Genomic DNA, 26,816 nt, shown 5'->3' with positions numbered 1-26,816 from the left:
CCGCGGCAATTGCAGTCTACCGCCCGCGCCCTCAACTTCTCCGCAACCGCCGTACTTTTTTTTCCCGCCCTCCAGATCTCGCCCGGTGTCATCCTACCATCAAACAACTACACTCACTCCCATGCAAGTGCAGACCTCCCAATGCGAGGATGCCTGCAGTTAGCCAGGTGGCTGAGCGCAGCGCCGAAATGCTCTGCTGCTAGCCTACTCCAGCCGCCATTCGGCCTTTCTTCCTCCGTCCGGTTTTTCGCCAACTCCGCATCACGCTGCGCCAGAGGTGCCGCCGCCGTCCAGAGATCCGACCTTGAAAGCAGAATCGCCGCCATCCCCATCGATCGATACCGCAATTTCTGTATCGTTGCTCATGTCGACCACGGGAAGAGTACGCTGTCTGACCGCTTGCTGGAACTGACGGGTACGATCGAACCCGGCAGTAACAAGCAGGTGCTGGACAAGCTCGATGTGGAGCGCGAACGTGGTATCACGGTCAAGGCGCAGACATGCACGATGATCTATAACCACAAGGGAGAGGACTACCTGCTCCATCTGGTCGACACCCCGGGACACGTGGACTTCCGTGCAGAGGTCTCGCGCAGTTACGCCAGTTGTGGAGGCGCTTTGCTCTTGGTCGACGCTAGTCAGGGCATTCAGGCGCAGACCGTTGCAAACTTCTATCTCGCTTTCTCACAGGGGTTGGAGTTGATTCCCGTCATCAACAAGGTGGATCTTCCCTCCGCCGAGCCGCAGCGTGCCCTCGAACAAATGAAACATTCTTTCGAACTGGACACGGAGAGTGCAGTGTTGGTCTCGGCAAAGACTGGTCTCAATGTGGAGAAACTGCTTCCTACGGTGGTGGATCAGATTCCCGCGTATGTCTTGTGACTCCTGATGACGAGTATCTTTGCTAACTTTGAACAGCCCTGTCGGTGACCCCACCAAGCCCCTTCGCATGCTTCTCGTCGATTCCTGGTACGATTCTTACAAGGGTGTGATCTGCTTAGTCCGCGTCTTCGACGGTGAGATTCGGGCTGGTGACCAGCTTGTTTCTTTTGCCACCGGTCTCAAGTACTATGTTGGTGAAGTCGGCATCATGTACCCGAACGAAACCCCCCAGACGGTGCTTCGTGCTGGCCAAGTCGGTTACATCTTCTTCAACCCTGGTATGAAGCGGAGCAAGGAAGCCAAGATCGGCGACACTTATACCAAAGTGGGATCAGAGAAGCTTGTGGAGCCGCTTCCCGGTTTCGAAGAGCCCAAGTCGATGGTTTTCGTAGCCGCCTACCCTGTTGATGCGGATCATTTCGAGCACCTGGAGGATAGTATCAACCAGCTCATGCTCAACGATAGAAGTATCACGGTGCAGAAGGAGTCCTCGGAGGCCTTGGGTGCCGGTTTCCGCTTGGGTTTTCTGGGAACTCTCCACTGCTCCGTTTTTGAGGATCGTCTGCGCCAGGAACACGGAGCCAGTATCATCATTACCCCCCCGTCAGTTCCCGTGAAAATCGTCTACAAAGACGGCCGAGAGGAGATCATTAGCAATCCGGCCAAGTTCCCCGACGATGAATCTGCACGCGCAAAAGTGTTGGAATTCCACGAGCCCTACGTCACGGCTACTCTGACTTTCCCGGATGAGTACCTTGGCAAGGTCATTGAACTCTGTGAAAACAACCGTGGAGAACAGAAGAGTCTCGAATATTTCACCTCTACTCAGGTTATTCTGAAGTACGAACTTCCCTTGGCGCAACTGGTCGACGATTTCTTTGGCAAACTCAAGGGCAACACCAAGGGCTACGCCTCGCTGGATTACGAAGAGTCTGCTTGGAGACAGAGCAACATCGTCAAGCTGCAGCTCCTGGTCAACAAGGCCCCTGTGGATGCTGTCGCTCGCATTGTTCATTATAGTCAAGCAGATCGACTTGGCCGGCAATGGGTGACCAAGTTCAAGGAGCATGTGGATCGTCAGCTGTTCGAGATTGTCATTCAGGCAGCCATCGGACGCAAGATCGTGGCTCGTGAGACGGTGAAGCCCTATCGCAAGGATGTTCTGGCCAAGCTTCATGCTAGTGATGTCAGTCGACGTCGGAAGCTGCTGGAGAAGCAGAAAGAGGGACGTAAGAGACTGCGGGCTGTGGGTAACGTGGTGATTGAGCAGAAGGCGTTCCAGAATTTCTTGTCGAAATAAGGGGTGGCCCCACATGAACTGTACAATATTTCTCAGCATATACTCAACTAGTCTATTAATTAGTTATATACCTGTTTATTATGTTATCTCTGAATCCTCAAGTTTTGTCAATGCAGCACGCACTGCATGTCCTTAAAATACATGGCACCGCGGGAGGCATGTGCTTGCAGTGTATCCGGTGGCCGTGATTGGATGGAGTGGCGGAAGCTGGACTCGGACGGAGCTTCCAATTTAACCGCAGAAAAGTTCGTCGTCGCCGACCCCGCCGCCGCAATGGTCTGCAATTTCTCCCCCTCCTTCTCCTCCTCCGTCGCCCGTCTTTTCTCCGATCCCACCGCATTCACTACTGATTCAAGGGTGGCGTGTCGCTTGACAGATCGACGACTCTTGCGGTGATTACAATACTCTTTGCGAGCGCATCCATTCCAGCGCCGTCGCATCTATCTCCGCTGAGTCACTGTCATCTTGCCATGATCATCATTTGACCACCGTGATGCAGCCTCCAGAAGGTGTGCAGGTCGACCTGGGCAAGGCCCAGGTCATTGATCGTGTCCCCAAAGTCATTAAGGAACTGAAATTCGGTGTTCTGTGAGTTGCCCTCCCCCACTCCTTTTTTTTTTTGTTACCTTGCTGCCTCTTACTGTCGCGGGAATAGCCTGGAGAGTATGCTGACGGCGGTCTATGCAGATCCAACGACGATATCGTCAGCCAAGGTGTGGTGGAAGTCTCCGACCGGAAATTCTTCGATCTCGAACATGACCGAGCTGTGGTCGCCAATGGCCCCCTCGACGCGCGCATGGGTATTTCGAACAAAACCTCAACATGTCAGACCTGTGGTGGTGCCCTCCAGGTCTGCAACGGACACTTCGGTCATGTCAGGCTCGTCTTGCCTTCCTTTCACGTCGGTTACTTTAAGCGAGTTATTACCATCCTACAAGAAATCTGCAAAGAATGTTCGCACATCCTCCTCCCCGAAGCCGATCGCCGTGCCTTCCTCCGCGAAATGCGTCGCCCCGGCCTGGACAACCTGCGACGGATGCAGATCGCCAAGCGGATCAACGAGCGGTGCAAGAAGACCCGCAACTGCGAGAACTGTGGTGCGGTGAACGGTGTGGTCAAGAAGGCGGGTACCAGCGCGCTGAAAATCACCCACGACAAGTTCCGTGCCTTCAACGCCTCGACCTCCGTCAAGAAGGTGCCCCCGCCAAGTAAGATCGTCTTCGACCGGTCTTTCGACGAAGCGCGCATGTCGAATGCAGAGGTCGAGAAGCATTATAAGAAGGCTCAGGATGACATGAACGCGCTGCGAGTGCTCAATCTTTTCAAGAAAATCTCCGACACCGACTGCGAGCTGTTGGGTCTGGATCCGAAGGAAGCCCGGCCGGAGATGTTCCTTTGGCAATTCATCCCAGCGCCCCCGGTCTGTATTCGTCCCTCCGTGGGTCAGGACGCGGCGTCGACTGAGGACGATCTGACTGCCAAGTTGGGGGATATTGTTCAGAGTAACATCAACCTCAAGAATGCACTGTTGAAGGGTGCGCCGGTTCAGACTATTATGGAATGCTGGGACTACATGCAACTGCAGATTGCCGTGTACATCAACAGTGATGTTCCGGGTCTGAACAAGGCAGATCTAGGAAAGCCTATTCGAGGTTTCGTGCAGCGCTTGAAGGGAAAACAGGGTCGTTTCCGTGGTAACTTGTCTGGAAAGCGTGTCGACTTCTCCGGTCGTACTGTCATTTCTCCTGATCCTAATTTGCGCGTTGATGAGGTCGCTGTTCCTGAGCTTGTGGCGAAGAACATGACTTATCCGGAGGTGGTCACTCGCTACAACAAGGAGAAATTGCAGCAGAGAGTCCGCAACGGAACGAAAAAGTGGCCGGGAGCGAACTACATCACCAAGAAGGGACAGACTTTCAAGCTCTTCCTCAAGTATGGTAATTTGAACATGATCGCAGATCAGCTCCAAGAGGGAGATGTTATTGAGCGTCATATTGAGGATGGTGATATTGTTTTATTCAACCGTCAGCCTTCGCTGCACAAGCTCAGTATTCTTTCTCACTTTGCCAAAGTCCGCCCACACCGGACTTTCCGCTTGAACGAGTGTGTTTGTAATCCTTACAACGCCGATTTCGATGGTGACGAGATGAACTTGCACGTTCCTCAGACGGAAGAAGCGCGTGCGGAAGCTATGGAACTTATGGGCGTCAAGAACAATTTGGCCACGCCCAAGAACGGAGAGCCTATCATTTCTGCTATCCAGGATTTCATCAGTGCTGCTTACATTCTCAGTAGCAAGGACAACTTTTTCGACCGCCGCACTTTCTCGCAAATCTGTCTTTACATGCTTGGTCCTCAAACCCGCTTTGATCTTCCTCCTCCCGCCGTGTTGAAACCTCAGATGCTGTGGACTGGAAAGCAAGTCTTCAATATCCTCATGCGGCCGAACAAGGATGATCCGTGCTTGGTCAACCTGGATGCCGCCTGCAGAGAGTTCAAGATGCCAAAAGATGGGACTCCCAAGGATCTCGACCCCAAGGATGGTTGGCTCGTCATTCGCAACTCTGAAGTCATGTGTGGTGTGATGGACAAGTCTACTATTGGTTCTGGAAAGAAGGATAACGTGTTCTATATTATGCTGAGAGATTACGGTCCGGCGGCGGCAGCCGAGGGTATGAATCGCTTGTCGAAGTTGTCTGCCCGTTGGTTCACAAACATGGGCTTTTCTATCGGTATCACGGACGTCTACCCCAGCGAGAAACTTCTGGCTTCGAAACATGATCTGGTCGAGACTGCCTACGCAGCTTGTGACGAGGTCATTGCCAAGTACAAGGCCGGTACGCTGGAGAAGTACCCCGGTTGTGACGAGTTGCAAACTATGGAGAACCAATTGTCTGGTATTCTGAGTAAGGTCCGTCAACAGGCCGGTGACGAGTGTATTGCACAGCTGAGCAAGTATAACTCCCCTTTGATCATGGCGACATCCGGATCCAAGGGTTCTAGCATCAACGTGTCTCAGATGGTTGCTCTGGTCGGTCAGCAGATTATCGGTGGTCAACGTGTGCAAGACGGCTTCCAGGATCGTACCCTGCCTCACTTTCCGAAGAATGCCCGCCAGCCTCCTTCGAAGGGTTTCGTGAGAAACAGTTTCTTCTCGGGGTTGACTCCCACGGAATTCATCTTCCACGCCATGTCCGGTCGTGAAGGTCTTGTCGATACTGCTGTCAAGACAGCCGAAACCGGTTACATGTCTCGTCGGTTGATGAAGTCTTTGGAAGATCTCTCCACCAGATACGACGACACTGTCCGCAACTCGTCTGCAGCGATTGTCCAGTTTCAGTACGGTGACGACAAGCTGGACCCCGTGGACATGGAGGGTAAAGCCAAGCCTGTCCATTTCGACCGGACCTTTATCCATTCCGAATCCATCACTTATTCGAACGAAGAACCGAGTTTGCTTCCGGCTGAAATTATGGAGGTTTGCGAGGAGATGCTGTCGAAAGAGCGTGCCAAGCTGGTGCGAAAGGATTTGATGGGCAACACCCTGGGTTATATGGATCGCAGTGATCACGGCATTGACCAGTTCGAGAGTGCTCGCGATTTCCTGGAATCTATTCAGCAGTACGTTGCCACCAAGGCGGAGAAGCTTATTTCTCGCGGTGGTGACATTGACCCCTCCGACGAGAGAAGTCAAAAGGGTCTCAACCACACTGGCAAGCTGACCGAGCGCACCCTGCGGACTTTCATCACTGAATGCTTGATGAAGTATAAGAAGGCCCAGGTTGAAGCCGGCCATGCTGTTGGTGCTGTCGGTGCTCAGTCTATTGGTGAACCCGGTACCCAGATGACGTTGAAGACTTTCCACTTTGCTGGTGTTGCCGGTATGAGTATCACTCAGGGTGTGCCCCGTATCAAGGAAATTATCAACGCGTCCAAGGAGATCAGTACGCCCGTCGTTTCTTGCGAGTTGGTCACCAAAGACAACATCATTGCCGCCCGTATTGTCAAGGGTCGTATTGAGCAGACGTACCTGCGCGATATCATTCACTACATCCGCGAGACGTGGACCGGCAAGGAAGCCTATATTACTGTCAAGATTAACTGGAAGACCATTCAAGATTTGGCGTTGGAGTTGAAGATTGAGAACATTCTTGCTGCGATTAAGAGTCATAAGCGGTTCAAGGCCGACGATCTCAAGTTCCGCTGCTCGCGGTCCCACATCCACGTCTACATGGACGTCGAGCCGTCCAGCAAAGCCTCTCTGTCCAAGACGGAGATTGCGCACACGAGTGCAGATCCGTTCCTGCGCTTGAAGCACTTAAAGCGGATGCTCCCGGACATCCAGGTGCTCGGTCACCCGCAGGCCTACCGTGCGATCATCCGAACGGATGAGACATCGACTACCAATACGCTTCTGGTGGAAGGTTACGGATTGAGAGCGTGTATGACCACGATGGGAGTTGACGGACTGCGCACGAAGACCAACAACATCATGGAGATGCGCGAGGTGCTGGGTATCGAAGCGGCGCGGTCGACGATCGTCCAGGAAATCAGCGAGGTTATGAAGGACATGGACATTGATCCTCGACACATGCAGCTTCTGGCCGACGTCATGACCTACAAGGGTGAAGTGTTGGGTATTACGCGATTCGGTCTCGCCAAGATGCGTGACTCGGTGCTGCAGCTGGCGTCCTTCGAGAAGACGGCAGACCATCTGTTCGATGCCGGTGGTGCTGGTCGGACGGACTTGATTGAAGGTGTGTCTGAGTGTATCATCATGGGCAAGACGGTGTCGCTGGGTACCGGTGCCATGGAGGTGGTGCGCAAGATGAATTTCTACGAGGGACAAATTGGGCCGAGAAAGACGACGTTCGAGGACGCATGGACGGACGTCTACGAGGCCCCTCTTGAGCGCGCGCGGGCAAAGCGCAAGGCGCGTGCTTGAGGGTGAAGGCCGAGGAGTGTATAAAAGGCATTTGATTCTGGACGGAAAAGTCGGTCGCATACCAGGCGTTTAGTAGTGTACTGTATAGTCATGATTTAGCGATTACGCGGACGGCTGTCTTGATACAGCAGATGGAAAGAGATAATCTGAGTCTGTAAGATGAAGTCCTGAGTGTTTATGACTGGGTATGGTGTAGCAGTCAATAACCTACCTTACTGTACTTAGCAATGGTTGACAGCCCAATGCGGAATGCTTAATAACCGGAGAATGGGCTTCTGCCCCACTAGAACTTTTTGCGCCGTTCTCTCTGAATGTCTACCTCCTAGTTATACCACACCTCACCTCTATTACCGCCTCACCACACGTCTTCAATTGACTTCCTCCTGCCACGGACCTTACGAACGAACACAAATAACCAAAGGAACCAATCAATTAATCTACCCTTCTCTTCCCGTCGCAAACACCAAGATGACCGACTACCAACCCCCACCCCTCCCCCCGCCCTTCCACCACTACAACACCATCACCAGCACAACCACCACCACCACCTCCTCCTCACCTCAATCTCAAACCCAACCTCCGATGGAACTCATAACACAAGGCGCCGAAGCCCACCTATACAAAACCCACTTCCTCTACGCCGCCGCCACCCACCCGGCGGCCCTCAAAGTCCGGCCCTCCAAACCCTACCGCCACCCGATCCTCGACCGCCGGTTGACCCGTCAGCGCATCCTCCAGGAAGCGCGGTGTCTGGCCAAGCTCGTCCGGGAGGGCGTCTCGGTGCCGGCGCTGTACGCGGTGGACTGGGAAGGGCAGACTTTTGTGGTGGATGAGGTCACGCAGGAGGAGCGGTATGGGGGCGCGTGGTTGATGATGGAGTGGGTGGAGGGGGATGTGGTGCGGGTCATTGTTCGGGAGTGGGAGCGCGGGATGGCGGGGCGGTTTCCGGGGGAGAAGGGCCGGAGGAGGGATGGGTTTGGTGGTGTGGGAGAGAATCCTGGGATTGATCATGCGGTCGATTTGGATGGCGATGGTGATGGTGATGCTGCCGAGGAGCACGTGGAGCGAAAACGCGAGGAAGAGCGGATGAAGGATTTGTTGCGCAGGATTGGGAGGGCGGTGGGGGCGTTGCATGCTGCTGGGGTGATTCATGGGGATTTGACGACGAGTAATCTCATCCTCCGTCCCTCGGGGGGCATCATGAAGCCGCAGCAGCAGCAGCAGCAGGAGCTGGGTGGAGAGGAAGGGATGGTCGATCTGGAGGGCGAGGTCGTGCTGATTGATTTTGGGTTGGCGAGTCAGAGCGTGCAGGATGAGGATCGCGCGGTCGATCTGTATGTGCTGGAGCGGGCGTTTGGGAGTACGCATCCCCGTACGGAGCAGTTCTTCGCGGAGGTGCTGGAAGGGTATCGGGCGAGTTATCGCGGAGCTGCGTCGGTGCTGAAGCGGTTGGAGGAGGTGAGGATGCGGGGGAGGAAGAAGAGTATGTTGGGATGATTACGGTTTTTTATTGTGGTACTCTGTGCATGTAGCTAGACAGGAAATGGATGTGAGATGACATGACTATATGCTGCTTCTTCTACTTCATTCATCGTTAAATACAAAAAAGATTAACGCCGCGCTTCCTATGCGAAATTTCGAATGCAACACCCAACCAAAATCAAGGCTTGACGCAGCTGCCCACGTCCGCCAACGCAAAGTACCCCTTATTCTCCACCACCCCGCGGTCCTTCACCACCGCCGTATACTTGACCACCCACTGCGGCGCCACGTCGCCCTGGATGCCGTCGTCCGCGTCCGGCGCAGAAGCCAGAATGCCCGCGCCCCGGGCGCCGGGCCCCAGCAGCTCGCGTGTTGTGCCCACCGGCAGGATGTCATTGCAGTCGTTATGCGTCAGCAGCTGGATCCGCTCCTGCTTGGCGTACAGAATCAACGACTTGGGCACGACGCAGCAGTCCTTAAGGTTGATCTGGTCGACGGACGGCTTGACCTTGGTGTGCGGCAGGAACCGCGCCAGCCGCTCGCTGCCAAACTCGGCCACGCCCAGCTGCGCGATCATCCCTTGCTCGTGCAGCCCCTCCAGCGTCCGCCATGTCTGGAGCAGACTGTCGAAGTCGTCTTCTTCGCTGCCCGTATCCGATGAGCCCCCTTCCTCGTCCTCCACCTCGCTGTCATCGTCGGCGTCGAACAGAATCCCGGGAAACGAGACAATCAGCAGATCTATCGAGTCGACGTGCAGTTCTTTCAGGACGAGGTCGATCGCCTCGCGCGTGTGTGCGCACCGCCGCGACGCCGGGATGCCCGGCAGGTAGAACAGTTTGACCGTGATGTCGTAGGCCGAGCGCTCCTCGGACAGTCCATATCCAAAGTCTGTGGAGGGAATGTATAGCGTGTCGTCTTGTTGTTTCGTCCAGGTTAAGTAGCGCGGTTGCTGCTGGGTTTTGGGATCTTCTTCGGCGTGCTGTTGCTGTGCGGCCTGGATGTTGGCGCGGAGGGAATTAATCAGCTCGACGTTGGACTTTTCGGTCAGTTGGCGAATGACTGGGTGTCCGCCTAGCATCAGGTTGCTGTAGGGTGTTAGTTTTGTGTTGCGTGTATGTGTGTGTGCGCTGATTGAGTTTTGAGGTTTTTATGGAGGATCGCCGGGGAACGGCCCGAGGGAGGGATAGAGCAGGGAACATCGGTGGTCGTCGCCACTTACGAGGTGGAGAGAATTAGTTTCATGGTGGCTGATGTCGGATCACACCGGCGAGAGTTGCAAGAGTTGCAAGGACGGGGTTTGAGTCAGCTGCCGGAGGGGTGAATGGAGAGGAGGATTGAAGACGTTGGAAGAGAGAGCAGGAAGAAAGATAACGAAGCAGGATGAATTGCTAAGCAGCCAAACCCCGCGCCGCGGGGGTGGATTTTCTGGTCGGCGGCCATCGGACTTGGCCCGCCCGATGACTTTGGCTTGTACTGTATACACAATATCACACCCCGCTTATCATTATCTACATCCTTCTATCCTACTTCCAGAAAAAAATTTGGTCGCATGAATGCGCGTGCTAGCCATTCAATCATAATCCACCGTAGGATCCCAGTCCGTTGGCGAGTACACCCCTGTCTGCAACGCCTTCATCTCCTCCTCTGACAGCTCGAAATCAAATACCTCTGCGTTTTCCTTAATGCGACTAGGCGTCACCGACTTAGGCAGAGGAACGAAGCCCTAAACTTCGAATTAGTACTAATAAAACCCCAACCAGAAGCAAGAGTGATGTGCATACCCTTTGCAAACCCCACCGAATCATAATCTGGGCCGGCGACTTGCCATGCTTCTGCCCCAACTCCTTGAGCACGCGCTCACCCATCCTCGTCCCATGCGCCAGAGGCGAATAGGCCTGGACGACGATGTTGCGCTTCTGGAGCCACTGGGCGATCTCGGGACGGTCACACCATGGGTGCAGCTCATACTGGCCAACATCGATCTGCCCGCCGGCGCCACCCTTGATGTACTCCTCCAGCTCCTCGAGGTGGTGGATCCCGTAGTTGGACACCCCGATGGACTTGGTTTTGCCCGCTTGCTGGGCCTCCACCAATGCACGCCACGAGCCGAGGCGGTCCTCTTTGCCGCCGTAGGGGGCGTGGATGAGGATTCTGGTCATGGTGTCAGCTGGCGCAGCGCAGTGATTGAATTTGAGCGGCAGGCAACACCTACAGATCAAAGTACTCCTGCTCGGCTTCGCGCAAACTGGAGTCAATTGCCTTCTTGGTGCGAGTGTAACCCATCTTCTCCGGGGGGATCTTGGTCGTGAAGAAGATCTCCGACCGGTCTAGCCCGGAGTTGGCGATGGCTCGACCGCAGGCTTTCTCATTACGGTACATGATGGCTGAGTCCACCTTGACGGACATTATTAGGTTTGTTCGGCAGGGGGAAATGGGGGATGCATACATGACGATAGCCAATCTTGAGCGCTTCTAGTGTGACCTTTTCTGTTTGAGATTGGGGGCTTTTTTCAAACGAGGGGATTATGTTAGATGAACGGCATTTGCATGCAAACGGAGGCGTAGCAGACTTACATCAGGTAGACCTGGTTTAGATTACGCAGTTTAGTCCTGTGGTGGTGGTGGTGAATAAGGAGAAGAGTGGAGACTTACTCCGTATCCCAGGATGGGGATCTCATGGCCGGAATTCAAGCGGTAGGTTGAGCGTAGACCTTTGAGGGCAGCCATTGTGGAAACTGCTTGATGTGGATGGTTGAGTCCGAAAAGAAGAGCGAAGTAAAGAGGAGGGGCAATTGAACAAGTTATATACACATTCATCGAGAGGGGAAAAGGCGCGATGATCTCATATTGCTGCAGTGGGTCGCCGGCTTATTAACTTCTCGCCTTTGTTCTTATCGCCGCAGGGAGTATAACCACCCAAAGAAGGAAACTCACTGCAGTTGATATGACAGCTCCTCCTGCACTGCTTGATCAAGTTATGCATAATGCAGCTAGCATTCAATTAAGCTGGCTTGGTCATGAATGACTACCTTTTGTGGTCAACATGGCAAACCTCTTTCTAGTATGTACTTAAGGGTATAAAATCCCCACTCTCCCTCCCTTCCAACACTCTTCTTCCATCTCGCTCTTCTCCAACTTCATCCTACCTTTCATGTATCCTATCCTTCTGAGCTGTAATTAAAAATCCCAAAAGTCAAGCATCAACCGCAGCATTCCCAATTATCACTTTCGAGTCATTCTGGTGTCTCCATCATGATCGTTACTATTATCGAACAGGAATGAGAATGAAGTCCGGGGCTGTTAACGTTCCTCCTTGCAGTGCTAGATGGGCGTTCAGACCCAGCAGAAGCTGACCACGGTGTTCATCTATACAAGGCGCTGGATTTAAGTAAAACCGATCTCATCTTTGGTCTATCGACTTTGATGCTGAAGGTAATATCTTAAATGCAAGTTATTTGCTGAAACTAAGTGTGCTCCCATCTTACTAGATCAGCCGCTACTCAGAAAGCTCAGTCACTGTCAAGACTGTGACATGCCGCCTTTTACCGAGAACGATTTACATAAGACCGGGCAATGGGCTCAAGTCTTTCTGTAAGGACTAAAACTGTCTGCAATTCTTCAAACATTCATAGACGCAAGTCTGGGCAACCACACATCTCTACCGACGATGCAGCAAGGCTGGTTGAAGACTTATACGACTGGCCCAGGAGTCTGACCGAAGACCTTTGCCTCCATGGCCAGATGACCTGAGGCATGCTTTTCGGCGTCCTTCTGTCAAGTTACATCTTTTTACTTCGTCACTGTGATACTCTTCCAGCTGCTTGACAGGGCACGCTTCCCGTGGAAAATAGCCCACTCGGCCCTCGCTACCGCATCATGCATTACTAGGCTTGATGAAAAAATTCACTGCAGAAAAGAGACAGCGCGCTTGCTACAGATTCACGGTTATTTCTGCATGGCTACATCATTTTGGCGGCTATTTTGTCAAATGGGCTGCAATACTGCAGTATCTGACCTCAGTAGTGGTTTTGACGTGTTCGATATCAATCTTCGAGACGAGGATACACCATCTGCCCGGTGGTGAGGACGAATCTCTGTAGGCTTGCACCTTGATTCATCAGACCGCAAAAAAGATTACTCGTGGCCTCGCATTATATCTGTCAGCACCCTTAGTAACGTCGTTCTATCGTACTGTAGATGATGAGACCCCTCTGATGCTGGTGTGGCTCTGCCGGCAATGATAGAAGTGGATGCAGCCGCATGTGAGGGTAGTCGCAGAGGGCCTTGAGACCTCCACGGGGGGGGGGTTGATCAAAGTCGATGCCATCGTCAGAACTGGTTCATGCAACTGACAGAGGGATAGACCATGCTTGGCATACAGTAACCTCACATGCATATGCACCCTACTGCACATTCATGCACCTGTTCTTACAATATATCCAGAATGAAGCGTTCCCGGGGGAGAACCCCCGGACCCCCCTTCCTTTCAGCTTCCTGGTATATTACAAAGGGTCCATTCACAGATCACAATCAATATATTATCTCAGTAAGAAAGTGCTAACACAAAGTCATAACTCATTACCCCCGCCCTGCGGAGCAACATCACGCCCTCTTCTGGATATCTGCCTCAGCCCCGCGCTGCTGCACCTTCCCCGTATCATGGACCTCCTTGTACCGCTGCTCCTCCGCCTCATCGCCGGTCACCGCGGCCGCCACTTTGCCCACCCCGCCTTCGACCCGCCCCTTGACACCCTCCCCCCAGTCTTTCAGCTGCCCCTCCGCCTCCGCCTGCTTGCCCGCCGCGTTCTGCTCCTGGCCCGCCTTGCGCAGGCTCTCGTTGCCGATCAGGTTGCCCAGCGACTCCTTGGCCGACCCCAGCGTCTGGTCCCAGCTGCCGTCCGTGCGCTTGGGGTGGTCGGTCGCCGTCGCCCCCGTGTTGGGGTCCGCTGTCACGGGGCCTAGCTTGGCGGTCGTGTGGCTGTTTGCGTTTTCGATCTTGCCTTCTTGGCGGGTGGCTTCGCCTTCGTTCTGTTTGACACTTAGTCCCTGTTGCATAGTGGGTGATTGGGAGGTGGGATGCTGGCTGCTTACCTTGGTAGAAGCATCACCAGTCAAGGAGCCGATGGCGCGCTGGGCCAGACCAGTGGCCTGGTCGACGTAGGACTTGAGAGTGGAGGAGTTTTCAGAAGACATTGTGTTGGTTCTGGTTGGGTTGTTTGGGTTGTTTGTGTGATTGGTTATAGTTGTGGTAGAAGAGTACTAGTGGTGATAGTGCAAGTAGCAGTGATGATTGTTTGTGTTGTGTTGTGTTGATAACAAAGAGGAAAGGTGGTGGTGTTTATATACATCCTCGTCCGGAGTAGATCGACATGACGTCATGGGTCTCCCACAAGCCACGCCCCTCCATCGACGTCATTCCCAGGCACGAATTCCACTCTCTCAGATTCAAATGACGTGCGAGGATGCATCTACCTGCACATTACTGGATATCCAACTGTTTGTGGTTCATTCTGGATGCGATCTATGTACAGAAACACAAATGATGACAGGGCGGGGTAAGATGACCCCACTGCTCTCGGAAAGACACAGTACACTCATGCTGTACCTGCTGTGATTGTGGCTGAGCCTGTAGCTGTAGTGAAGAACGCTCAATGCTTGCTAAACCTTGTAAAGGAGAAAGAAAGATAGAAGGGATGTCTAGTACGTCGTCAAAGGAAGAAAACTACCAATGACAAATCCCCCCTTCGCTGTCATCCGCCGCCCACGTCCCCGACAGCCCAACCACCTGCAGATGGCCATCGTGGTTCTCGCCCACCTTGCTCAGCGCCGCAAAGCTCGTCTCGGACGGCCCGTTGCTTAGTAGACGTCGCGCCCACGCGTCAATGGCTGGCTCACCCGTCTCGTCCCGCGCCTGTTTCAGGAACGGAATCAGCGCGGTGCCCCCCGTGCCCCGCAGCTTCTTTGGGTCCGCCTTCTCCCCGTACCGCGCCGTCGCCAGGTTCGTCGCCTGCGCCATCTGCTGCGGCGGCGGCGGTCGTCGCGGGCTGGTGGCGCGCCGCGCCGGCCGGGCATCGCGCGACTGGATGATGATGTACCGCGACACGACCTGGATGTGCTTGTCGCGCAGCACGCGCAGCATCGACAGGCACGAATCGTACGCGATGCATAGCGCCTTGTCCGAGCGGCGTGCCTCCACGTACTCCCGCACGTTGGCCACCGCACTCACATGCTCCAAGAACCGCCGGTGCGCCGTGGGCATGTAGGAGCGCATTTCCTGGATGAAGCCGTGGCGCGGTGCTCCAACCATACCTTCCTTCTGCTGGCTCACAGGGGCACCTCCCGCACGTGCCGTCTCGCCCGTGGGCCGGTGCTCCACCCCCAACGCTAGATCGAAGAACTGGATCAGCGAGCTCTGCGCGTTGCTGCCCCCGCCGTACTGCCGGTACTCAGGCTCGCCCCGGCCAGTGTCGTACAGCAGCCCGTGAGGCAGCCCGGCGTCCGCCATATTCTTACTGCCCGCCAGGTAGGGCCGGATGCGGTGGTAGAACACATAGGGGTCGCAGTGCTCGTACATGCGCTCCAGCAGGGACCCCACCTCGTCGATCACCTCGGCCAACCCCTGCAAACTCTCCGTCACCACCAGACTGTTGCCAGCCCGTGCCGCCGCAATCGCCTGTAGCACCAGCGGGATGGCCGGGGCGCCCCGAGCCTCGATTGCTACCGAGACTAGATAGAACCATTTCTCGTCGTAGGAGCCCGTGAAGGTGTTGAGGCTGTCCAGGTTACGCAGGTCATCCACCGGCTCGTCGGGGAAGATGGGCTTGTAATTCCACAGGCACACGCCCGCATAGGTTGCGACGGGCGGCAGCCCCAGATGATCACACGCAGCGAGCAGCGGCACCGTCAATTGGGGAGGGATTTTCTGGCCCCGCCAACACCTCGTCAGCATCAGGATGTAGCATCTGTGAGAGGGGGAGAACCGTGTTACCAACCTCGGCGGGCCTGCTACCACCCCAGACAAAGCCATGTAGTATGAACACCAGTACCACGTACGCCCGGCGCCACTCACTCTCGTCCTGCAAATATGAAACAGACAGCATGGGCATCTGATCCACCACCTCCCGGATCCGTCTGCTGATCAGCAGCGCCTGGAGGTTGGACGCGATCCACTCCCATCGAGCATAGTACGGATCGGGGAGGGCCTCGAGGGGTGGCTCCGGCGGAAGGAAGCCATGATCCGGCGAGATGCCGTAGTCTGCCAGAACTGGAATCGGAGGAAGCATGATGGCGATGATTTTCCTGATGTGCCAGGGAGAGCACCATAAAAGGTGTAAAGGGGGAGAAAGAGCACCACAAGGACCAGACAAACAGGTTATTTTATTCGAAGCTGCTGCTGCTCACGTGCAATGTACCTGGGACCTTGACGTACGAAAAGAGAAGAAGGCCCGAGACTGCTGTGCAACTGCTGGTCAAAGTACTCTCAGGGCGAAGCTCGTGTGACACGCAAGCTGGTTGACCCAGGTCAGATTCTGAATGATCAGGGATCAACTGGGTAGATCCAGTATGACTGGTGTCAGATGTGTGGTAAAAGGAGCAGGAAAGTGGCGAGGCAGTCAAGGAAGCAAGTCTGTGTTTATTCTACCATTGCGGGGGAGTCAGAGGGTGGGAAAGAACCAAGCATGGAAGAAGGATGGGGACTCGGAGTTTCTTGGGATATAACTCTGGGTTGCCACTGAAGGCCACGGAGGGTGTGAACGAAACTCAGGATAAAAACAGGACGAATTTTGATCAAATCAATCAGTAGCAAGAATGGCAAGTCGTCGGGAAGGAAGTTTAAACCGTCAGACTCTGTCTTCCAGGGCATTAATCAGCGAAAAATCCGGACCAAGACCGGCGAAGGGGATGATTTCCCAGCGTAATAAAACCGTGCGGACACGAGACAGGGGTAGTCATCATTTCCATTCCATCCTTCTCGTCTTGCACCTCGACTAATCCGTGGATGGACGAGACGGCCAGAGGCAAGTGGGCCGGACCAGAAGGGAGGGCTTCGACTTATAGAGAGGGAGGTTTGGGTGGAGGAGAGAGAGCGGCGTTGGGAGGATGGCGGTGGTGACGCTCTGGAGCAGGGGGAATATGACTGAGGTAGTGAAGAGCAGTTCATAAGTGATTCAATATTCCTCCCATTCAATACCATTGATCATGTTGAGGTTGACGGAGGGGGATATAGTTCCCATAAACATTTACTGGCGGGTTGGGAAGCATGGAGCAAGTATGAAGCACCAACGGTGGCGTTGGGTGTGAGCGATTTGGGTGTCCACCGGGGTCGGACTAGTCTGAGTGCTAGAGAATGATCCGGAAGGCAGCAAAGAGGGGGAAGTCAGAGGCCAAAGTGCGAGATCGGGCGGTTAAGCGAGGCTTGGGCCGTGTTCGCTCCCACCCACGCCACCCCATTCTGGTCTGCGGTGAGTCCCTGTATGTTCCGTGTGGATTTGTCCCGTATGGATACTATCCCCCCATACTTACCCCATCTTATTTCGACGGCTATGTACTGCTGCGATGGGGATCACGTATTGAATTGGTGGAATCCATTTATTATTCTCCTATCTTGCATAACATCACCCCTCATCCTGCAGCCTGCCCACATGCCTCTACACTGAGCCACATAATTCTTAAAAACCCAATCACGTTGAATTTACCCGAGACTGTGACAAATCCTGTCTACGAGATGATGTCCCATATCGATCACTCAGACGATAAGGACTACTCATACAGCTACTCGGCACTATAACACAATCAATCGTCATTACATCCATTCTCTATGCAATTTCACGCACACCACATCCCAGGCCTATAATATTACACGCTATCCGAACGCCGTACCACCGCTGATATCGTGGATAAAAAGCAAAGAACCCAAGTGAACATGCCTGCGCCTGGTGCCTGACCAACCCACATTCCAGTCATTCTGAGACGCAGAACAAAAAGAAGAAACGGTTTTAGTGCTGGCTCCACTCAATGGTGCTCAAATCAATGCCCTCCTGCACCATCTCCCACAACGGGCTCAGCTCACGCAGGAACGTCACCCGATCCTGCACCGCCTTGAGCACGTAGTCAATCTCGCTGTCCGTTGTGAAGCGGCCGATGCCAAAGCGGATACTGCTGTGCGCACTCTCGTCGCTGCTGCCCAGAGCCCGCAGGACGTAGCTGGGCTCCAGCGAGGCAGAGGTACAGGCACTGCCCGACGAGAGAGCAATATCCTTCAGCGCCATCAAGAGAGATTCGCCCTCAATGTAGGCAAACGAGATGTTGACACAGCCGGGGTAGTGGCGGGTCGCATCGCCGTTGAGAGAAGTGTGTTCCATACCCAGAAGGGCGTCGCTCAGGCGCTTCGAAAGGCGGGAGATGTGCTTGGAGTCATACTATAGTCACGATGGTCAGCGGATGCTCCTCACGGAAGTTTGGTTTAGCCAATCGGCAGCAAACAAGCGGCTCATCACCCCTGCTATGTACATCATGGAGCACGGGAACATGCGAGAGCATGCAGCTACCCCCGTCATCCCTCAGATGGTGATACAATTCAAAGCGTATAATCATAGCCAGAACGCCAGAATATCGGGCGACAAAGAAACAGGCCTCAGGAATCAATACGTACCTCCATGTCCTGTGCTGCAATGCGACAAGCCTCGCCAAAACCGACGGTCAGGTGAGGAGCAAGGGTGCCACTGCGCAAGCCTCTCTCCTGACCACCACCGGAGATAAGAGGCTCAAGACGGACTCTTGGGCGGCGGCGGACGTAACACGCGCCAATACCCTTAGGTCCGTAGATCTTGTGGCTGGAGATGGACATCAGGTCGATGTTCAGCTTGTTCACATCCATAGGAATCTTGCCGACCGCCTGCGCGGCATCGGTGTGGAAGAAGATCTTCTTGGAGCGGCATAGCTTTCCAATCTCCTCCATGGGCTGGATCACGCCAATCTCATTGTTGACCGCCATGATACTGACAAGGGCAGTGTCCGGGCGGATGGCGGCCTCGAGGTCCTCCATGCGGATCAGACCGTTGTTCTGCACAGGCAAGTACGTAACATCAAATCCCTCATCCTGGAGGTGGCGGCAGCTGTCCAGGACACACTTGTGCTCCGTCTGGGTGGTGATGATGTGCTTCTTCTTACCGGAGCGACCGAAGAACCGAGCGACTCCCTTGATGCTCATGTTGTTACTCTCGGTGGCGCCACTGGTGAAGATAATTTCCTTGGGGTCGGCGCCGATGAGCTTGGCAACGTGTTCGCGGGCTTGCTCGACAGCTTTCTCCGATTCCCAACCGTAGGCGTGGGTTCGCGAGTGGGGGTTGCCGTAGATGCCAGTCAGGTAGGGAAGCATCGCGTCGAGAACACGGGGGTCGGTCGGAGTCGTCGCCTGCATATCGAGATAGACGGGTCGCGTTCCTTGATCCATGATCGTGGCCTGCTTCAGGATGCCGGCGGTCGGGCTCATCGAGGCGTCTCCGGAGACGCCCGAGCTAGGCAGCTCCACCTTTCCGGGCTGGATGCCAGTCTGGTTGACGAAGTTCTTCTGCTCCTGCTTAATGGCGGTATCGATCGTGACCTGAGCATTTCCAGCCTTGGTCTCGGTGACATAGGACCTCCGGGCAACGATGCCACCGGTGGCGAGCGCCCGTCGGGGCAGGAAGGAGTTCAGAGAGCCATGCTGAAAGCGACGCGCGTAGGCTCTGGATGCCTGTCTCAAGGCAGTAGGGGTCATGCTGGACATCATTCAGTTAACTCTGCGACTGTACCATGAAAGTCTGGATGGACAGTGAAATGAAACCGAGACAGAATGACAGCAGCAGAGGGAGGGGGGGGCGATGAGTTCGCTGGGACGAGGAAAAAGTTTGGATCCGGTTATATCATTGCCGAGACCGCTAGCCCCGATCGGATTTGTCAGACACTTCTCCGGTCATTTCCCTTTTGGCTGTAGTCTCGGTGTTTTGACAACCAGTCCAGGAAGCTTGCGAGGTCGGAGAAAATGGCTCCTCAAATAATATAGGGGAACTGGTATTGATAATTAGTCCGTACTCCAATAACGCTAAGTACAGAGTACGGAGGACAGTGGCCATATTCCTGACCACAGGCTGAAATATCATAGCCCCAGGTTTCTATGGGTGTCTTAGGCCGAGTTGTCGCCTCAGGCCATTATCGTCGCCTCAAGTGACGACTCCCCCGTCCCTGATGACTTCTGACCACAACAGAGAACACTACAATTCCCCCTCAACTCTGTCTATGTTATAAAGACGAGCTGCTAAGCTAATGTTTCCAGCACAACCTGCACAATCACAAACAGACTCTCACGCCGAAGACCCCTTAGAGCAGTGACAATGCTTGATCCGACAGGAAGCATCAGACTGGTCCTCTGCTGATGTATTCGCTCTTGGTCGCCATATTTTATGTCTACATCTCGTTCCGCTGAAGCTGCGATCGATACGCCATCTTGACGATAGCCATCTAACAACTTTTTTCGAGGGTCAGGCGTCAAGCAGAGCCTGCGGCCATCCGATTGCATTCATTATTCTCGAAACCTCCTCTGGCGGATAATGTTTGATGATTCTAATCCCACCTCGTCGACCGTTGAACGCGCGCGGGCCCTCTTGTGCTACACGATCAACTAATCTGGATGACGCAAACTACCTGACCGAGCTTCACTCTTCTTACTCCACGATACTGTACTGATGGTCTTTACCTACATAGATTGTTACCACTAATCAGCGACTCCGACTCACTCTCATACAAGGCTAGGTAGGTATCTTCCAGTTTGTCTGGCCTTGCAGTTCTATCTACCTGGACTCACTGCCATCAAAATTTTCAGACCACGGTGCATTGCTCGTGGAAAAATAGTCGGACTGAGCAGCAAAGCCCGGCGGTAATCATGTGTCTCCCCCGCCGCCTGTATCATCTCCCGCCCTTTAAACGAGGCTTCATGACGGTTGGGGGGGGAGGTGCTGTTCTCATAGGAATCATCCTTGGATTGACCAAGGCGATGAGAGAAGTGGTGTATCTTTTGCATCAATCCCAGAGGAGAGTTTCTAAGCCAGTATTACCATCTCAACCGGCAACATCCCAGTCATCGTGCAGCCGAGAAATTGTCAGTTTTGTGGCTGGTAGTGTTAGTATATATCATCAATGCCCAGTAGTACCAATTCATTTCTCGCAATTCATCGCTTGGGGCATCGGGGAGAGCATATAGCAGGCTTAAGGTTTTTCTTACAGGCCAGAAGGGAGCACGCATTCCGCTCCTGCGGGGCCCATCTCGGATGGACACCCTCTGACGGTACATTGAGGTCACTAGTCCCCTACATTGCCATAGTTTTCATGACAATAGATGACCTCAACAGCTGTTTCAGTTTCCCGAGAGATCGCGACAGTGGGATGATTGCGATCCATAAACTCGAAGTTCAACATACCGCCCTCCCTCTCCCTACATGACACAACAGGGGTTTACAACCAGCCGTGGCTGGCGTCGGTTGCGGAGAAACGTTGGTTCAGAGAGGCCCCATCAAGCGTTGTACCACCCGTTCGACGATAGAGGAGGATGGGGATGACGAGGACTATGCCTCTTCCGGCATTGGACAACCTGGTAGAGATGAGGAAGAGGCCTCGACTGTGCGGGCCAACTGTGTGGAAGTGATGAGTAATGTGCTTGAAAATCTTCGTGGTTCTGTGGCATATGATCTTGCTGGTCTTTGTAAGTATTTCTTTTGTCCCTCCTTGGTGCGATTCTGTGTCTGGGCCATAACTTACTGTCGTTGGCCTCCTTCCCAGCTTTCACATGTGTCTAAGTCTACTTGAGGTTTACTAGGCGCAATAATCTTTTAGTTACTCAAGAAGGTATTGATTTCGATTCGAATATGAATTCTCTCTCTCTCATCGCCCACTGGTCCTTGTGAGTAAGGATAGAACTGATGGTGGCCTGCGGAACATCCGAGAACGGTAACCAGGGATCGGCGCGATCACCCTCCATGCGGTTCAGGCAATACTCCTCCAACTTCCCCGGTACTTCTTCCGTGGGGAAGTAGAGACTGAGGGTTCGGTGATCGTATAACCTTTCAACCTCACGGTGAAGTAGGGCAGTCTTAAGAGGGCGGGGCGGGAAGAAGCCGGGCTCCTTCAGGCGCCAGGCATAGGCTTTAATCGTTTACCGACAGATTCCGCGATCCAGGGTGACCCGCAAGGTGGCTTCTTTCAGTTACTTACTTCAATGGGCTGTGAGGAACTTTATCTGGCTGTGTATGCAAGGGCGGCTCAGAGACTAGTCTGTCATGGGCAGTGCTGTGTGGTGAGTCGGATGCCTCCATGTACTAGTCTCCACGATGATCGACGGCTTATAGCATGCTACCATTCAATTTATGCCGGAGGCTGAGGAGTTTTGTAGCACGTGTTGCGCTTCAGTCTTTGCGATCTTCCTATATAAATGGTTTAAGATATCTACTTGTACTAGATAAGCTCTATAAAATTATTTAGCTACGGAGAGGTCAGCATACACTTACCTGGCTCGAGGGATGTGAACGAATGTGTATCGGACCGTAAGATATGCTCCTAGAATTAACATCCTTTCTTCAGATCAGGTTATCTGACATTAGCTAAGCCCTTTTGTGTGTTATTTCAATTGAAGCAGAGTCGATCTTGACTTAAACTGCGGTGATTATATTGCTGCATTGCGTCTACAATATATGTCACATTATACTTAGTGGTTTAGGGCTGAACTCGGTAGTGGATCGATCACGTAGGAGGCTGGATCGGAGTGTTCCGAATGTTCGAAAATTGAGTGCCTAAGGCAGCAATACATGGAATAGAAACATTGCCATGTGTTCATACTCCGTAATTTTAAACCCCGGACCCAGCAGGCATCCACTATACTGGCCGATCTCTAGTTTGAAGGAGCACTGCAAGCCACGCATCACGCACATGGTGCAGAAGCGGGCAGAAAGGGAGAGATACTCTGGTGCCTAAGACCCGGATTTGCGATCGACCCTACGGCTCCTCGATCATATTGCCACAGTCGGCTGGGAAGGGTTCTGTTGATCGAGGGGTATTATTGTTGCTACTGCCTTGAAAGTGATATTGGGAATTAAATACTGAGCAGCTTCTCATCTTTCACTGTCTCAATTGCATTTATTAAATCCATTCATGATAACAATTATCCGAATAACATCCGCCAGCACAGTGCTCAGCCACAGTTATGTCATAGCTCAGCCACAGCAGTCTAACCGTCACCGGCTCTCGCATTCCCGAACTTAGTGGGTGTTGGCGCTGAACAAAAGGAACTCCTCCCCCCTCCTCCCCACTTCTTCTTCCCCTTCCACCACTTTACACTCCTGACGAACTCTCCCTCCGTCCCAACCTCTCATATCGTGTGTTTACCTGCTCTTCCCGCTACTTAATCTCCCTTTACCACCGAATATATCTGAACCGGCTGCTTCCGCGGGGTTGCGCTACCTGCGACCAACCCGAGATGAGTTTGAAAGGCTTTCAGAAGAGCATCGTTCGCGCACCGCAGCAGTTCAAGGCCAAGTTCAACATTGGCGAGAACACCAAGGACCCTGTCTACCAAGATGCAGAGCGCAGATTTCAGGAGCTTGAGAAGGAAACTAAAAAGCTTCACGATGAGTCAAAGAAGTATTTTGACGCCATCAATGGTATGACCGCATTCCCATTGACCCCTCGCCTCCATTGGCTGACCCGACCTTGGCAGGCATGTTGAACCATCAGATTGGCTTTTCCAAGGCCATGACCGAATTATACAAACCCATCTCCGGCCGTGCATCAGACCCCAGTACCTACACCATTGAGGGCAACCCAGAGGGAATTCGCGCTTGCGAGGAATACGAGGCAATCGTGCGGGATCTGCAGGAATCGCTCGTCCCCGAGCTGGAAATGATCGAGACCCGCGTCATCAGCCCCGCCGAACAATTACTGGAGGTGATCAAGGTCATTCGCAAGGTGGCTGTGAAACGGGACCACAAGAAGCTGGACTTCGATCGCCATAACAACTCGCTCAAGAAATTGCAGGACAAGAAGGACAAGTCCCTGAAGGATGAGAAGGCGCTGTACAAGGCCGAGAACGACGTAGAGCAGGCCACGCAGGAATACAACTACTACAACGACTTGCTCAAGGAGGAGCTGCCCAAACTCTTTGCGCTGGAGGCCGAGTTCATCCGCCCGCTCTTTCAATCCTTCTACTACATGCAATTGAACGTCTTCTACACCCTGCACGAACGAATGCAGGGGATCAACATCGGCTACTTCAACCTGGATCTGGACATTGAGGAGGCCTACGAGGCGAAGCGTGGTGACGTCAAGGAGAAAGCGGAGGCGCTGACGATCGTTCACTTCAAGGCGACGGGTGGCCGCCGGCCAGGGTCCAAGTTCGGTCCTAAGGACAAGCTGTCGCAGGAGAACAAGGGCGGCTACCCGTCACGAGGAAAGGACCCTGATGTGGTCGAGAACCCGCCGCCCCCTTACTCTGCTGGCGCGGCCGGCAGCAGTTACACGGCCGCAGCCAAGAGCAAGCCCGCCCCGCCGCCGCCCAAGCCCAAGCCGGCCCGGTTCAACGCGCCCGCCGAGACCGTCACGGCTCTATACGATTACGAGGCGCAAGCGCACGGGGACCTCAGCTTCTCTGCCGGCGAGGTCATCGAGATTATCCACCGAACCGACAACCAGAACGAGTGGTGGACCGGACGTGTCAGTGGCAGGGAGGGACAATTTCCAGGTAAGATGCCCACGCCAAACTCGATTTGGATCCATCCATAGGGCGGACACTAACTCCGTCTTCTAGCCAACTATGTCCAGCTCAATTAGCATATTCTCTAATACTCTTGCGAACCATTGCATGTCCCGTGTTGTTTACTTTGGACTATCTGGAGTTTGTGGGAGCCACCACGTTTCATCTTGAGGTGAAGTCGGCATTCGTCATTTCGTCTTCGTGTCTTTCGTGACGTTTTACCCTTAAGCTATTTCTTCTTATCATGGCTTCTTTTTGCTATAGAGCATTTTGCATGATAATGACTGTTCGCTGTATATACTTTGAATCTTACGATCTGTTCGATCGACTGCAGTCGCCGGATTCACCAAGCTCGGGAAAGCAGTGTGGATTGTAGCGGGATTAGACTGAAGTCTGCCAGGTGTTGGTCTACTGATATATAGCTTTCATCTGGTTAATGATTGCATCAGTCATAGTTTCAAGGAGTATAGGTTAGATTCACTAGCACAGGAAGATGACAGCGGGAGCGAAAAATGAAATCGAGAAACGTCAAAAAAACGAATGACAAGAGTGGGATTCGAACCCACGCCATCTTACGATGATCAGGAAGCTTGGGAAAGCTGTGTGTTAAGGTAACCTTAACCTGACGCCTTAGACCAACTCGGCCATCTTGCCTTGGATGTTAGGGTTAGAGAATTTTGCTATCATAATCCCAAAGAAACATCATCTTGGGTCAGCGTCAGAGCTTTGTTTTGTACAAGATACCTACAAAGGTAAGTTAGAACATGAGATTCAATTCACAAACAGTCTGCAACACGTAGTGGGACTTTCTCTTACTGGGAAAGATTAGTTTTTACCATGGACTGCAGCTCTCATTGTTCCATTGACATTTAAAAATTTGTCCATAGTCTTGTCAGTTAGACAAAAATACTACTACAGTATATCCACCGCAATGTCTCTGCTCCACTACCTTTGAATAGAGTACAGCTCAGCTACAACCCACCGCCAAAACACAAAGCACAACCCCATCCCATCACTTCAAAGTTACTCACCACTTGAAACCGGCACATACCCCGGCACCCTCCTCAACCCCAACCCCGTCAACATGCTCGTTCCATCCGTCCGCACCAGCGCCCCGCGCAGGGTATTCTCCACCAACCTCCCCAGCGGCACCTGCGCGGTCATCGTCAAGTTTTGCATGACGGCCGAGTAGTAGGGCACCGACACCCCGTCGTAGGTCACGTCCGCGCCGACGGTGCGCAGATCCAGGTAGCCGCGCTGTATGGCGTCGCGCTGGTCCCTGAGGATTGTTGTCAAATTGGTGAGCAGGGCGCGGAGGTCGAGGGTCCCTCTGACGGAGCTGGAGTGGTTGCCGGGGTGGAGGGTGAGGTTGTCGAGGGTGACGTTGCCGAGGAGGAGGTTGTTGCTGTAGAGGTTTAGGGTTGTTGTTCCCTGTTTCTGGGTGTTAGTGGTTGGAGCAAGGATAGGGGGGGCAGAGGCTAGGGAGTGTGCCGTACAATTTCTAAAGTCATGACGGATGGATTGGGGAGGGTTGCGTTGGCGAGGAGGTTTGTGCCGTCGTCGCGGGGGCGGAGGAGGAGTTGCGGATCGGAGATGGAGAAGCCGTCGAATGAATTGAGGGCTGATGGTGGGGTTGGTTAGTTCGTGCTTGCTGACACCCTGACAGGTAGGTTGATTCGATATGATCCACAAGCGGAGCAAGAAGAAAAAGAAGCATACTGGTCTGGTGAATATCCTTGTTCATGGTGACGCGGGACTTCAACTTCCCTATATGCGCGGTCGTCGAGCCCTTTACCGAAAGAGGCGCATGCGACTCAAAGACCACGCTACGGACATACTCGGTCCACTCGGCGATGTTCAACTCAGTGAAGGTGCTGTTGGTGGCGAGGGTGGTGTTGCCGTGAATCCTAGCAGCGGGGAGGTAGACCTTCGCCCAAGTGCTGTTCTCGGGCCGGCCGCGGTTGAAGAGGCTCATCGTGATGGGGTCGATACGGACGGGGATCTTGAGTGGGAGGTTCAGGGCTGAGTCGATGCGGAGCATCATCGAGTCGGCCCGCGGTTGCTGCACCTCTGCGTGGACCAGCACGAGCGTTGAGCCGTCCACGACTCGCTGCGCGACGGCGGGGATGATGACGAGGAAGCTGGAGTTTTGGTTAGCCGGTGTGCTCGTGAGGAGTATAGCTGGAATGCTCACAGGATAGGAAGCATGATGGCTAGAAAGATGATGCCTCCAAAGGCATAGCAGCACCAGAAGCGACGCCAATGGCGACGGATTCTTTGAGCCCGCGTTTGCTTGCCTGGCTCGAGCGAGATCTCGTTCGTTTTCTCAGGGTGCGCGACATCCGCGCCCTGAGAGGACAACGGGCCCCGGTGAGTGCCCAGGGCATATCTGGCGTCCTTGGAGCTGGGATGAGCAGGTACGGCCATAGTCA

General features: G+C 53.7%; 9 protein-coding genes and 1 non-coding gene across 10 annotated transcripts; 3 read left to right on the top strand and 7 right to left on the bottom strand.

The window, feature by feature from the left end:
• Nucleotides 1-77: 77 nt before the first annotated feature.
• Nucleotides 78-7,262, top strand: BP01DRAFT_312750 (beta and beta-prime subunits of DNA dependent RNA-polymerase). The gene is made up of 4 exons (XM_025572489.1): nt 78-869; nt 919-2,140; nt 2,637-2,770; nt 2,870-7,262. The coding sequence occupies exons 1-4, from the start codon at nt 142-144 to the stop codon at nt 7,125-7,127; spliced, it is 6,342 nt and encodes a 2,113-aa protein (XP_025434598.1). The 5' UTR covers nt 78-141; the 3' UTR covers nt 7,128-7,262.
• A 774-nt stretch (nt 7,263-8,036) lies between these two features.
• On the top strand, nt 8,037-8,676 carry bud32 (serine/threonine protein kinase BUD32). Its single transcript, XM_025574266.1, has one exon. It carries the CDS (start codon nt 8,058-8,060, stop codon nt 8,622-8,624), a length of 567 nt encoding a protein of 188 aa, XP_025434597.1. The 5' UTR covers nt 8,037-8,057; the 3' UTR covers nt 8,625-8,676.
• On the bottom strand, nt 8,667-9,912 carry BP01DRAFT_353750 (putative gamma-cysteine synthetase regulatory subunit). The gene has a single exon (XM_025574265.1). The coding sequence runs from the start codon at nt 9,685-9,687 to the stop codon at nt 8,788-8,790; it is 900 nt and encodes a 299-aa protein (XP_025434596.1). The 5' UTR covers nt 9,688-9,912; the 3' UTR covers nt 8,667-8,787.
• A 97-nt stretch (nt 9,913-10,009) lies between these two features.
• Nucleotides 10,010-11,407, bottom strand: BP01DRAFT_389204 (aldo/keto reductase). Its single transcript, XM_025577897.1, has 6 exons — nt 11,262-11,407; nt 11,184-11,194; nt 11,056-11,113; nt 10,822-11,003; nt 10,391-10,760; nt 10,010-10,332 (listed from the first exon to the last, which is right to left on the bottom strand). Exons 1-6 carry the CDS (start codon nt 11,334-11,336, stop codon nt 10,180-10,182), a joined length of 849 nt encoding a protein of 282 aa, XP_025434595.1. The 5' UTR covers nt 11,337-11,407; the 3' UTR covers nt 10,010-10,179.
• Nucleotides 11,408-13,211: 1,804 nt separating this feature from the next.
• BP01DRAFT_334164 (putative mismatched base pair and cruciform DNA recognition protein) lies at nt 13,212-13,802 on the bottom strand (the record flags this gene model as incomplete). Its single annotated transcript, XM_025573150.1, has 2 exons — nt 13,212-13,637; nt 13,701-13,802. The coding sequence occupies 2 exons, from the start codon at nt 13,800-13,802 to the stop codon at nt 13,212-13,214; spliced, it is 528 nt and encodes a 175-aa protein (XP_025434594.1).
• A 292-nt stretch (nt 13,803-14,094) lies between these two features.
• Nucleotides 14,095-15,685, bottom strand: BP01DRAFT_353748 (indoleamine 2,3-dioxygenase). The gene has a single exon (XM_025574264.1). The coding sequence runs from the start codon at nt 15,556-15,558 to the stop codon at nt 14,332-14,334; it is 1,227 nt and encodes a 408-aa protein (XP_025434593.1). The 5' UTR covers nt 15,559-15,685; the 3' UTR covers nt 14,095-14,331.
• Nucleotides 15,686-17,393: 1,708 nt separating this feature from the next.
• On the bottom strand, nt 17,394-19,466 carry BP01DRAFT_353745 (IscS subfamily cysteine desulfurase). Its single transcript, XM_025574263.1, has 2 exons — nt 18,262-19,466; nt 17,394-18,028 (listed from the first exon to the last, which is right to left on the bottom strand). The coding sequence occupies exons 1-2, from the start codon at nt 19,366-19,368 to the stop codon at nt 17,606-17,608; spliced, it is 1,530 nt and encodes a 509-aa protein (XP_025434592.1). The 5' UTR covers nt 19,369-19,466; the 3' UTR covers nt 17,394-17,605.
• A 3,231-nt stretch (nt 19,467-22,697) lies between these two features.
• BP01DRAFT_312728 (amphiphysin) lies at nt 22,698-24,923 on the top strand. Its single transcript, XM_025572488.1, has 3 exons — nt 22,698-23,296; nt 23,353-24,372; nt 24,439-24,923. The coding sequence occupies exons 1-3, from the start codon at nt 23,113-23,115 to the stop codon at nt 24,459-24,461; spliced, it is 1,227 nt and encodes a 408-aa protein (XP_025434591.1). The 5' UTR covers nt 22,698-23,112; the 3' UTR covers nt 24,462-24,923.
• A 2-nt stretch (nt 24,924-24,925) lies between these two features.
• Nucleotides 24,926-25,038, bottom strand: BP01DRAFT_t49. Its single transcript has one exon. It is a non-coding gene; the product is annotated as a tRNA-Leu (tRNA).
• A 258-nt stretch (nt 25,039-25,296) lies between these two features.
• BP01DRAFT_371536 (uncharacterized protein) lies at nt 25,297-26,811 on the bottom strand (the record flags this gene model as incomplete). Its single annotated transcript, XM_025576670.1, has 5 exons — nt 25,297-25,329; nt 25,492-25,815; nt 25,881-26,005; nt 26,104-26,525; nt 26,579-26,811. 5 exons carry the CDS (start codon nt 26,809-26,811, stop codon nt 25,297-25,299), a joined length of 1,137 nt encoding a protein of 378 aa, XP_025434590.1.
• Nucleotides 26,812-26,816: the final 5 nt, after the last annotated feature.

Source organism: Aspergillus saccharolyticus (assembly GCF_003184585.1).
Source record: "Aspergillus saccharolyticus JOP 1030-1 unplaced genomic scaffold BP01scaffold_4, whole genome shotgun sequence".
Classification (NCBI taxonomy): domain Eukaryota; kingdom Fungi; phylum Ascomycota; class Eurotiomycetes; order Eurotiales; family Aspergillaceae; genus Aspergillus; species Aspergillus saccharolyticus.
The sequence above is the reverse complement of the archived record's forward strand: the minus strand, read 5'-3'. Positions and strand labels throughout refer to the sequence as shown.